Source organism: Mycteria americana, chromosome 2, assembly GCF_035582795.1.
Source record: "Mycteria americana isolate JAX WOST 10 ecotype Jacksonville Zoo and Gardens chromosome 2, USCA_MyAme_1.0, whole genome shotgun sequence".
NCBI lineage: Eukaryota > Metazoa > Chordata > Aves > Ciconiiformes > Ciconiidae > Mycteria > Mycteria americana.
Window position 1 is genome coordinate 136976627 of NC_134366.1, and position 12317 is coordinate 136988943.

A 12317-nucleotide genomic window follows, 5' to 3' on the forward strand; every position below is an offset into this window, starting at 1 on the left:
GGGCGTTTTGGAGGTTTGTTTTGATAAATATGTTCCTTTAAAACAATTGGGTTTGGGTCATAACAAGCACAGCATCTCATGGAAGGCGTGTTTTGCATAGCTGGGGGGGAAGGCTCTCCACCAAAAGATGTTGAAGGGGTTTTTTGTTTGTTTGTTAGCTTAGCTCAAATTGACTTTTAATTCATTTACTGTTGTCTCACGGCATTGGTGATTAATTGTACTGTGCAAAATGAGATGACCTAATCGTTTCTCAAACCTCATTTTTGTATGAGAGATGTAGCATGATGAAAATGTATTAGTGTTCCTTAATAGTCCATTATTACCCACAGAGGTAGTCCATACAGTTTAATCTTTGGTATATTTTTTCTTTTCATCTTGCAGTAGGTTTTCTTTGGAATACAGCACTGACCCATTCATGTCAGCAAGGCAGTGTGGTGCGGTGGTGATAGCACTAATAAGTGTGCAGGGTGTATTGTGAAGTGCAGGCTGCAGGAAAACAAAACTGATCTACTGTAACTGCTGGGATTTGGGGTGGGAACTCTACTGGGACAAACATTTATACTTGACATTAAAACAGAATTTTGTTTTCCTTTCTAAATGAGTCTGTTGAGATTGATCCTATTTACAGACAGCAGTGAGTCTAGCAAAGAACATGCTGTCCCAAGGTCTAAGGTGGCCGGCCCTGTGATGATGTTTGAGGGGAGATGGGGAGGACTGAAAATGAGAGACAGTGGAAGGGCTGTTCTCTAGCCCACCCACCCCCTGCAGACATCCCAGAGGCAGCTACGGTGGGGCTGAACCACTGATGAGCCCAGAGTTGCTCATTTTTGGCACTATACCAGAACACACTGAGTCAGACTGGGCGAGCTGGGGCCTTGCTGTCTGGGCACCAGCAAATACCAGCAGGCTTGTGTAGAGGGAGTGCTGGTGCCTCTGTGTCGAGGCATACAGGAGGAGCATCCATTTGCAGCCTGTCGATATAGCTGGGAAATGCTGCGGTCTGTCAGGGTGATCATCTCCTGTCACCCCACGTGACTTTACAGATAACTCTGTCCATCACAGTGCACAGGGCTGCAAAGCTGTAATTTGGCTCAGAGTGTCCTAATATAAGCCTGGTGAATTTACTGAGTACTTGAGCACTGAGTTATTATATTTTGCATATTGTGAGTCTGAAAAAAACAACTTACTTTTGCCGTAGTGCTGTTTGAATTTTCCATTTGGTTTCAAAACCGCGTAGAAGAACCGTAGCCTGTTCTTTGGCTGGATCTGTGTGCATAACAGCGCTGGTCAGGGATGGGGAAAGAGGTATCATTTGATTGCTACTGCTTCACCAGCAAAGCTTCTTGGGTAGGTTAAAGTTATGCACACAAAGCTGCACTTTTCAGACTCATTGCAAGCCATGCTAACCATGCTGAGTGTGATTTTGAACTGTGAATATCTCACAGCTGACTTCCTCACTATGCTAGACAAATATTTCACATGTTAAGTTCACGGTGCAGTGGCCTCTCTTGCTGTGTAACCATATCCATCCTGTCCACAAATCACAGCCCCGTGGGCTGAGAGGGAAGTGGAGCAGCTGCAGCACTGCACTGCAGCATCGCGCTGCGGCAGCGGTGTGTGCTCTGCTCGGGAGAGCGTCTGAGCTCAGCCTCCGCCCGAGGCAGGGGGCTGGAGGAGCCCCTTCCCCAGCATCCCCCTTGGTGCGTGAGGCAAGGCCTCCAGCAAATGACACCCACTGTCTCACGTGTGAAAAAGGGGGGAAAAAATTTAGAGCTTTTACTGGGACAGCCTCTTCCACAAGGAAGATGCTGAAACAGGTTGTAGCAGAAGAAACTCCCATCTTGGCTAAAACGCACCGCATTCATCTAAAGATAAGGTGTTCCTAGTGTAGGCCTGGCCTCTGTCTTTGCAGATGTTTGTAACTCTCCCCAATCTTTCAGTAAATATTAAAATCATTGATTGTTGAAAGCATAAAAGTACTAATCGTAACCAGTAGGAGTACATTAATGTTAGGCCCTTTCAGCTGAGTGTTTCTGCAGTAAGTGAATACCTACAGTAATACAGCTCCTCAGCCTCAGTAGCGTGGGGCTTTTCTGAATTGCCATCCCTGCCTTTGCGGTTATTTTGTCAAGCAGAGCAGTGAACCATAAACCTGAGTTTCATTTCAGTCGGTGGGACGTCAGCACCCGAAAATTCTGTTGAATCACTGTCCAAATGAAGACCAACCACAACTATTTTGTATTCTGATTCCAAAGTGTCAGGCTATTTAGTAAGCAGTTTCACTACCATCCCTTGCTGGGTCTCTTTTTTTTGGAGTCTGAGTTGCAAGCACTGTTTACTCTCCCCATCTATGGCAGTTCCTGGGCTTTGAGAGATGTTGTGTTTTGAAAATCTTGGTCCCTAAAAATTGATCTCCTAGTTCCAATGCTGGCAAGTGAATTTTAAAATGGACTGTATTCCCAAGATACTACCCACCCCTGTTCTGACATCTGTGGCTGATAAGACCCGTGTTTGAAGTACTTGACTTTGCAACTGAACTGCATTTTAATCTTGCTTCTGCGTATTTAATTATAGGCAATTTAATATATTCTTGAAAGTACTGTACAGTTGATGATGCTTCAACCTTAATGACTTGATTACTTATTTGCAAAACCTTGTTATTCTTTGTGAAGGACGTTAGTACAAAGGCACATAGTTCAGCTACTGTTTGATTAATTTCATTGACAACCTTCTGCAATCCAGTTTTTCTTTAATCTTGCAGGAGAGAGTGACTAAACTATCACCACGTCCCCAAACAGAAGAAGACTTATCTGCCCTCTTTGAGGCTTCCATGAAGCTTTATTAGCTTAAACGTTTTGTTCCGAAAAGTGTGCTCTCTTCTAACACAAAGGTAATTTCTTGTAGATATGGGGCTGAATTTGTTTAGAGAGTGGAAGAACTTGTGTGTCTTTGACTTCCATTCCATTGTACACTGCCCAAAGGTCAGGTAATTCATCTTTAACTAAATAGTGCTCTGAAGTGGGGGCTTGACTGTGGGTTTTTTTCTTGCTCAGTAGTCAGTGGTATTAACTTGCATAAAAGTTGGAGCAGATTTCTCACTTTACTAAGGCTTTGTTGTGCTTTAGAGGTGGTCGTCAAACGTGGAAAAATTTTTAAGGGATATTCCAAAATATTTTACAAATTATGGTTTTTATTAAAATTGCCTGTGATTTTGTTTTAAAAAGTCATGCTATTTAAGAAATAATTGGGGGCATTTTTAAATAGGGAAGGGGAGTTACCTTGCAGAAAATGTCAGCTTGCTGTATTCTGTTCCCCTGCATCATCTTTTTACTGTCTGGCTTCGCTAAGAGGGCTATGGAACTGGGCTACTTTTTGTTGTTCGGTTAAGAAAAAGCCTACACACTTTATACATATTTGGAAAAGGCTTCCTGAAAGTTTGCTTTGGGTTAAAATTTTGACATGTATTGTCAGATATTTATCTTTCCTTTTAAGATCTATATGAAGCGTTCATAGGAGGAGCAAAACCAGAGTAAAGCATGGTCACACGCTCAACAGGAACCACGTAACAGCAAGACATCATCCATCACGGTCATTTTGTCTCTGTGGGGGCAACAGCTCCCTTTTCCTGCTGCATTCTGTGGAAAGAAGCTATCAACTGTATCTTGCTTCTCTGTGAAGCAATTGCTTCTGCTGAGCTCCTGCAGGTGCCGTCACTCAGAGCACGGCCACCAGCTTAAGGAAGTGGCAGCGTGCTGTGGTTCAATATTAAAAAGTGGTGGTGTAGCATATGGCTGCACAGTGCCCCGCTGGGAGCACTGGTTAAACGTGGGAATGAGTGTGCACGTTCGGAGCAGTTAACCAGCTGGTTGACTGTCAACTGAGAAAGGGAAGTGGGAAAGGGAGAAATGAAACTAAAATTTTAATACTATTTTTCTTTTTTTAAAAAGTGCACATGGTTGTGTGTACAGTTCATTTAAATCAGATTCTGCTTCATGTTGGGCCCTTTCAGCATCTGATTCATGCAGCTACCACAGCGCAAGACAAATGCGAGAAGAACCCCGTAACCTCTGGTGTGCTTATTTCTCTCTGCTAGAGAGGGAGCACTTTTCAGTCACCCTGTTGAAGGAGAAGGCTCTATACTTACACCTTTGCATTCTTCTCTTTGTCTGATAAAGCTAATGCTATCCTAGAATCCGAGGACAGATGTGTACTGGATATTGATGTTGGATCTGTTTTAGTGCTCAGTTTAAATAGGTGGATGGGTACTGGTTGAAGACTGGAGATTTTCTTTTTAACCACCGAACGGGTTTAGTGGCCATAGGGACTGTACTGCCAGTATGCCTCAGCCTGTGCTGGGACACACATTTGATTTCCATGTCCTTCTGAATCTTGCCCTCTGCTGAAATTGCCTGCAAGAACCTCTGTCACGAAGGCTGATGTTGTAATAGCAAGGGGCGAGAGATTCACTTTATTGTATTGTGCAAAGCTGCCATGTTTGGAAAAAAAAACTTTGTCAAACCCTTTGTACATAATCTTTTGGCCTGTTTCATCTTTCCACTCCTGTCTTTCTGCAGGCTGTGGTAGCAGTACAGAGTCCTGAAGAGAGAATCTTTTTTCCGGGAGTCTAATTCATGGCAGCCATGCTGTGTTTGGGGAGAATATACTTTCTGGGGAACTGAACAGCACATGGGTTTCATCACTGCAGCAGAGCACTTTGATGGGCTAGTTAGGAATGTAGGGTATTTCCTTCCAGCACACTTTTTATTTTGCCGGTATGGCAGTTAGCAGGCTGCATTTTCAACTGACAGAACCTTGCACTTCCTATACCAGGTAACCCAGAGCTCTTGCTAGTTTTTAAATTAAGCCTCACACCCCCCTCTGATATAGTAGGTTTTATCCATATTTTATAGATGAGACAAAGAGAAAATTTGATGTAATGCCTAACCCAACATAAGCAGATGGTGCTGTAAGAAGGGCCGTTTCTGTTTCCCACACCCCTTTGGCAGCATCACGGTCTTCAACTGGCTTAAACTGGTTGTGAAATCCCACTTATGGACATCAGCTACGCAAGTGTTCTCCCACCACCAATTATTAGTTACTAGTGGAAATTTTCTGAGGAAAAATCAAGGGAGCTCAAGCTGCCCCACAGTGCTGTCTTTCCAATAGTGATGGTGTGACAGGGAGTCATGCCCTGGCTACCGGGCAGTGGTAGTTTTATTCACAACTGAAGAGGTACCGGCATTCCTCATGTATTATCTTACTAAATTACTCTGTACTGGGAAAACCTAGTTGGTCAGATATCTCTGTATCTTTGAACATGCCTATTTTGTGCCCATGTGCCTGGCATTTGTATGGGGAGCTGGGGTGAAATTGTAATTGTGAGTGGCCAGCGGTGGTTGGGCACGTGTGTGAAATCTAGGCAGCTTGTTCTTGTGGCTCCTGCTACTGCTCTGTTACTCAAGCCCTCCATAACATATCTGTTACTGCCTTTAGATGACACTGGAATGCAAATAACCAATAATACTGTACTTGCTATAAACACAAGCTTGTCTGAAAGTGTTTGAGAGCAGTGTTTAACTCTGTCATGTTAACCTCAATCTTGTAAAGTAACTATGAACCAAAACCACTGAGAGAAAGTAGGCTTTCACTAGCTTCCCAGAGCACGATGACTCTTCCTGCAACAACGTTTGCTGGGTGAGCTTGGTGCTGTGCAGGCAAAATCATTGTATCGTGGGTGACAACTGAGAGCAATGTTAGAGGCGTTCCAGAAATAAAAGCATCTGACCTGCTGCACGGTATTTCTGTGAACATTTCAGATGCTTTCTGCACACCTTACTCTGCGTAATCAGTACATAGTTGTAAGTATTATTACATATTTCATGACAACACTACCAATCCTTGTATGTCATACTTCTTAGCAGTAGGGCTTGATTGAGTCCCTCCCTCTTCCTTGTGGAGTCAGAGACTTACTTTCTGTCTTAAACAGCTATAAGCATATAAAAGGATTTGTCAGTTTTTACATAAAAAAGAACGAATGCTCAGTCTATCTAGTTTTTTAATAGGTTTTAAGGTAGCTTAAATGGCAGCTATTCAGTCATGACAGAAGAATGGTTTGAGAGACCCTAGCAACTCTTAGTAGAGTAGATTCTTGCCATGGACGTCGACCTGCTACTTCTCTCCCCTAGTTCTGTATTCTCCAAGTTCTGTGCAGGCAAACACAAACCGAACCCTGGCCCATCTAGTTACTCGCTCAGTCCATCTACAGTGGTAAGGTGAGCTTTGGAGAGCAAGTATGAACAAGTGCACGCGTAGTGCTGGTGAAAACAGTTTAACAGCAGATGCCGTTTTACCTGGACTACAAAATGGAAAGCCCACTCCTGTTTCAAGGTACTCAGAACTTGCAGGGTTGCTGCTTGGCATCAGTAGAAGTGGGGGCAGCTGGTATAATAGTTTGTCCAGCCCCTCTTTTCCCTTGCCTCTTCACATTCCACTGCTGATTTTCCCAGCAGTTAAAGCAAAAAGAGAATGAAGCAAAAAATATGTAACCAGAGTGCCTAAATCTGCAAAAACTCTCACCATCATCCTGTGTGAATAAACTTGGAAGAAATCACAGGTGGGTTAGTGTGCATGCTCATTCCTTGTTGCACCGTCTTCACTTTAAGGCAATGTGCTGAGGCTGTCATCTTCTGTCTTGTGGTTGACTTTCCATCCCCCTGAGACCTGAAAAATGGATGAGAAAGAGTGATGGTTAAGAGACACACAGCAAAGCTCTGTCTAGGCACTTTCCATAACCCCCGAGTAAATCTGCTTAAGCATCACAGTGCTCCAGGCCATGTGCAGTATGCCTTGGGTTCAACAGCTCCAACCTAATAAATCCATCGCTGCGTTAAGCGTGTCTGTGGAGAAGGGACAAGGGCAAACTGACGCAATGCGGCAGGAGGCCTAAAGGTATGGTCTCCGTTTTTCCTCTGCTTGTCTGCCGCAGTGTCAGCCCTGGGCAGTGAGAAGAGGGTCTTCCACACCTACCCGCCCCTACTAATCCTGCCTGGAAACCTGGTTCCATCTTTGACTCGTCACCAGGCCACCTGCAGAAGAAGAGGTTCCTCTTTGAGCAGTGGTGTGGCGGGACTGTCAGTGACCGAATTTGCGGAGGTCTCAGCTCTCTTTGCGCATGCGTTTTTTTCCACAGGCAGTTACCTTTGTACTTGCCTGCAGTGCACACATCAGAAATCACGCAGGCTCAGGTTGTTACGAAATGTTTAGTGCATATTTTTTTATGCGTCATTGTCCATGAGAATAAGCAGAAGCTTCTACTGTTGCTCAGAATTTCTCAGTGAAACTGAGACAAAAAAACCCCAAAGCCTGGGCTATCGTTAGGAAGGCTGCAGTTCCCTTAGATGCAACATTTCTGAATGCCGTTTTATATTTTGCCAGTTCTAGGCTTCCATTAAATAACCCACTAAAATGCCATTCATTTTCTTTTTTTCCCATTGTACTGAAACAGCTGCCACGAGTGAGTTGGTAGAAAACGTTGTACAGCCAAATAATAACAATAAGAGGAAGAACCATTTGACACAGCTCAGTGGAATGTTAATCAGGGTCTTAAGTTAACTACTTTCCTATTAATAGGAGAGGGGATGAAAAAAATACTTTCAGTCTTTGGTTTCTTTTGAAAAATTACATGTACTCGGTTTTCAGAGAACTTTAAATACAACAAATGGCAGCAGATATTTTCCTTATTTCTCTGAACGTGCGAATTAAAGGGGGAAAAGTTAATGCACATCCATGGGGTGGCACAGTTAAGTGAAAGCAGAGGAAATGTGACCCGTATCCTTTGGAGAGCCGTGTTAATTCATGTCACACTGTAGGGCCACAGAGCTTGGTTCTGCGGCCATGTATGCCGGCAGCACGTACACCACCAAAGTCAACCGAGCGGCAACAGAATGATGGTTGTGCCCGCACTGTAGTCTGAGCTCTGGTAAATGTTTAATTTAATACTACCTATCATGAAATATATATATTATAGCACAAACACTGGTTTATTGATGTGGAACTTTTTGTCTGCGTTCCCGGACTTGCAGTGACTTTGACCTACTTTAACAATGCTCCTGTGCTTTTCCTGGGGTATGCTATTTGGATGTTTGACCATACAGCCTTAAATTAGCAACTTGACATTGAAATGCTGATTTACACCTGCAGTTAAGTGGATAACACATGTTAAAGACTGATTGTCAGCAGCTCCAATACGTTATCGCTTCATTCTGTGGCATTGTCACTTGCCTTTATGGGATTTAAGGACGCCATTGTGTGGCATTGTTGGTATGGCTATGGACACAGCTGTGGGGGGCTGACACTGTGTGTGGACTTTGTCATCTATCTAAAAGCTGACAGACATCACTTTCGAAAAATCACTGCGAAAGTTTGGATGTTTAAGTGTTGCTGTATATTTTAAGACAGCATTGGAAATAAAGATGCTTTTCTGCTGGCGTAAAAAACAGTTAACATTGAATAACTTGCTCTTCTGACCTTTTCACCTTAAGGAAGATTAATGGTCGTTTATATCAGAACTTCCCCCCCAATCAGGGGTCTGAAAGCTTCAGGGATTCAGATGGACAAAGAAAGTCTTTTCACCTCTAGGTCACCAGCACAGACCTGGGGTGTCTCTCTAGTGAGCATTAGATGGCTGCTCGCTACTTTATGTGCGAGAGTTGGTGGTCGTAATCCATTTTCTGATGGACAGGTCCCTGCCTCTTGAAAGCTGTCACTACGGGAATTAACGTGAACGGAGCCTGAATTGCATTTGCCTTGCACTGCTAAAACCTCAGAGCCCTGTAACACTTGTTTCAGTGGATCAGTCCTTCTCCAGGGTCATCTTTCCAAGCCAGGAAGGGCTGAAGCCGTGCCAGTGCTGTGCTGTGAGCGGTGGCACTTCGGTGTTCCCTCCGGGAGGGCTGCAGCCTCTGCTCCCACTCCTGGAGCGCGCAGGTCCCCTTCAGACACACATTTCTGGCAGTTAGGACGTCCTAGAAGAGCACGTCCCACAGCCTTCATGTAGCCATCTCCCAAGTTTAGTTCCTGGTGCGGTCAAGCTGATGTACTGCATAACTACTGTATTTGTATTTTAAATGGAAGCCCTAAAATTAGGACTACTCAGTTGGTAAAACTGAGCACAGAGCTGGGGGCAGATTTTGATAGTAAAGTAACCGTCTGTGACTTCTCGTATCAGAAACGATCACATCACCAACTGTAAAAGCGCAGTTCGGGGCCCTACCCAGCAGAGCCGAGCTACAAACGCCAGCCCACTGGACAAAGGCAGCGCAGGGTCGGCTGGTGGGTGCTAAAGGTCTAAGCATGGCCTTCACTGGAGAGATCTGCATGCGCACAGCAAACAAGGCGTTGGTAAAAAAACCTGACGTGTGTGTAGACATATGTGTACAGTTGCTTACGGCTGAGACACTGAGCCTGAATATATAACACGGTTACAGGCTAGAGAGTATAAAAAGAGGCTAGGGAGTAGAAAAAGTTGAAGAGCTAGGATCTAGGAGTCTACCTCTTTTTGGCTGAGCAAGTCGAGAGGACATAGAAACGTCAGACTTCAGGGGAACATCTAAGATGAGAATGTGCGTTTTACAAAACATTGTAAAAACCCGAAGGATGTAGAATCTAAAACTATGTAGTTATTAAGGAGCGTGTGCCATGTCTATTGCAAAGCCCCTGAAAACTCTTTCCTGTTCCCGTTTGGTTTTCTCTCTCCCAAGCTTACCTCTGTACAGTATGTGCCACGTAGTGGACAGAGTAACTGCACAAATTACAACCAGAACTGAATTAATAAAGGTAGGTGTTTAAGTGTAAAGGCTAATAGGACAGAGGAAAAGGACAAGTAAGATCGTCAGTTCTGCGAAAATCAAGGATCTCAGAGGCCGTGTGACTTGAAAAGGACTGACCTCTATGTAGCTTATGAGCTTGAAAATCCTCTCCTATGTATTTGCAGCATTAATTCCTCTTGTTATCTGAGGTGATCTACTTTAATCAGGTTCCTAGAAACAAGTCAGGTACTTAAAGGAGAAGATCTTTAACGCCCCTGTTGGCAGCGTCAGTAGAGAGGCCAAAGACCAAACCAGCAGGGAGAGAAGATAACCCGCTTCATCTCTCCAAAACCCTTTTTAGGATAATTGGCATCAGAGGGAGTCCCCCAGTGTCCCCTTCCAGACTCATAGTCATACCCAGTATGGCCGTTTAACACGCTTGTCACACAAAAGCTGCTCCAAAAGTCTCACATTTCCAGGACACAGCAATTCCGTACCAGTGCTCCCCCTCTATCCTAAAACCTCCTCTGTCGCGGTGCCATCTCCTGTGCTATCTTGCTGCTTCACGCAGGCACCGTAACTTAAATCTGGACCGAAAGGGGACTCATAAATTTGACCCTGCTTCTCCTACTTCCTATTTTCTATGTTTCTAGTGCAGGGGTCTCTGAGTGCCAATAATGATGGTCCTTGTTTTAAATTTAATCTCATTTTCACGCAGAATTTAGGCCAGAGGAGGCAATGCCATCTGATACTCTCCAAAGACCTTCATCCCACAGAGCACGTGCGTTGCGCGTGGCAAAAGGAGCTTGATGGCTGCGTGAGGACACACTAGAGACAAGTAAGCTGGCAGTTCAGGTTGCCTCATTCTTTAGACTTATCCATGGGAGGAATCCTAAGAAGTTTGTGCCTGGTTACCCCAAGCAGTGGATTTTCCTCCGTATAGCGTAAGACATCATATGCACTTGCAGCAAGACAGCTACCACTGCACAAATCCAGGAACCACAAGACAAGCTTTAATTAATGTGCTTGTTTGTGCAAAAATGGTTATGTTCACATCAGGAGCCAACAGTCAAAATAATCTTAAAATGTTTTAAAGGAAAAAATTGGGAATGAAAAAGCCCCATCCAAAAATGATTGTGCTTTATCAGGGGAATGAAGACCTCACTGATCAATTAGCTTGAAAAATGAATTAATCAAGGACAAATGTAATTAAAGTTTAGCATCTTAGTAAGCTGTTGTTGTCACAGCCCAATTTGGACATATCGCTCCTTTGTTGACTTTTTTAATGCTTTCTGTGGATTACCAGTACATGACCAGTGTATGAAAGCTTGTTAAGCCTCCACGTGCTCAGCCTGGCCCTACCTTTAATGCTGGCTCAGTGCAATCCCTGCTGCTGGCACAAGCTCTGCGGGACTTGAACCTTGCAGTGCTGGGCATTGTGCTTCTTGCTAATCATTGTATGGACTTACTCAAGTGTGGTTTACAAGCTTAGGGCAAATTTGTGAATGTCCAATTATCTATATGTAACTTTTTTAAGAGGAGCCAACCAGGCTTGGTTTTTGTTTGGTTTGTTTTTTTTTTCCTCAGGATCCTGCAGTATCTTTCTGTAACTAGTGGGGGGATGCTTTCAGCCTGGCTTCCAGGTCTGGCTGGTATTTACTTTTCTGATTAGCAGAGAAGTCTGTGCAGTAGCCCCTTCAAACTGCACGACACTTGCATCCCTCTCTCCTGGTCCCCTATAGTGAGTTTAAAGTTCAGAATGTTTTTTAAATGCCTCGACCTTATTTCCACTTGGGTAAAATCTGTTACAGCAGCCTCCAGCCAGATGCAAATTAAAAAGCTACTTTTGAAAAATCTTCACTTATTCACAAACCTTTCAGCTGTGCAATGCTACTTTAATTTTGAACTAGTTTTGCAGACTGCTATAAGTATGAGGTGAAGTTGTTGATAGCATATCTGTCTCTCTCTTCCTTGCATTTAGAGAAAAATAACAGATTATGTATGAGAAGCTCACTTTATATTTTGCTTTTTTTGTTGGTTTTCCTTTTCAGTCATTGGCAGTTGCAATTCTGTAGCCCTAAAATGAAACAAAGCGATTTTCTTTCCATAAAAAATGCTGCTTGGATTGCATCACGCAGAAGTGTTTTAGAGTAAATGTCCACTGCATGCATGTGCAGTTTATTTTTAAATGGTTAACTCTGCATAGCTCTGGTTCACAATCCTATTCCAAAAATACCTGGGGTTTATCCTTATCATATTGCCCAGCTAACGGTGCGAAATAGGCTCAAGTGGCTCAGTACGGATTAGATTCGCCTCTTACGCAACAGGGTACAAGATGCAGGGAGAAGCCAGAGACCTGCCTTGGGAAGACCTCTGTCCTCTGCGGGCCAGGGAATCCCTTGGCAATATCCCTTGCATATGCTGAGAGTACCGGGATTTCACTGGAAATCAGTACCACTGATTTCACTGGAAGAAAATGCTGCTCTGGGAAGGCATTCATTTGTTTACAAA

The 12317-nt window shown here is 43.9% G+C and overlaps 1 protein-coding gene across 3 annotated transcripts in view; it reads left to right on the forward strand.

Moving 5' to 3' along the window:
- The window catches only part of ADHFE1 (alcohol dehydrogenase iron containing 1), a 28186-nt gene that overhangs the window by 15612 nt on the left and 257 nt on the right, over window positions 1–12317 (forward strand). The window contains exons 14-15 of one of the 3 annotated variants that reach the window (XM_075494749.1): window positions 2762–2890; window positions 3493–6963. The exons of 1 other annotated variant lie outside the window; for it this stretch is intronic. In XM_075494749.1, coding sequence (XP_075350864.1) covers window positions 2762–2845 — 84 coding nt within the window. In that variant the 3' untranslated portion in view covers window positions 2846–2890; window positions 3493–6963. Of the gene's footprint in view, window positions 1–2761; window positions 2891–3492; window positions 6964–10524; window positions 10645–12317 lie in introns of those variants that run through there. One more of the 3 variants, XM_075494750.1, reaches the window with a different exon arrangement.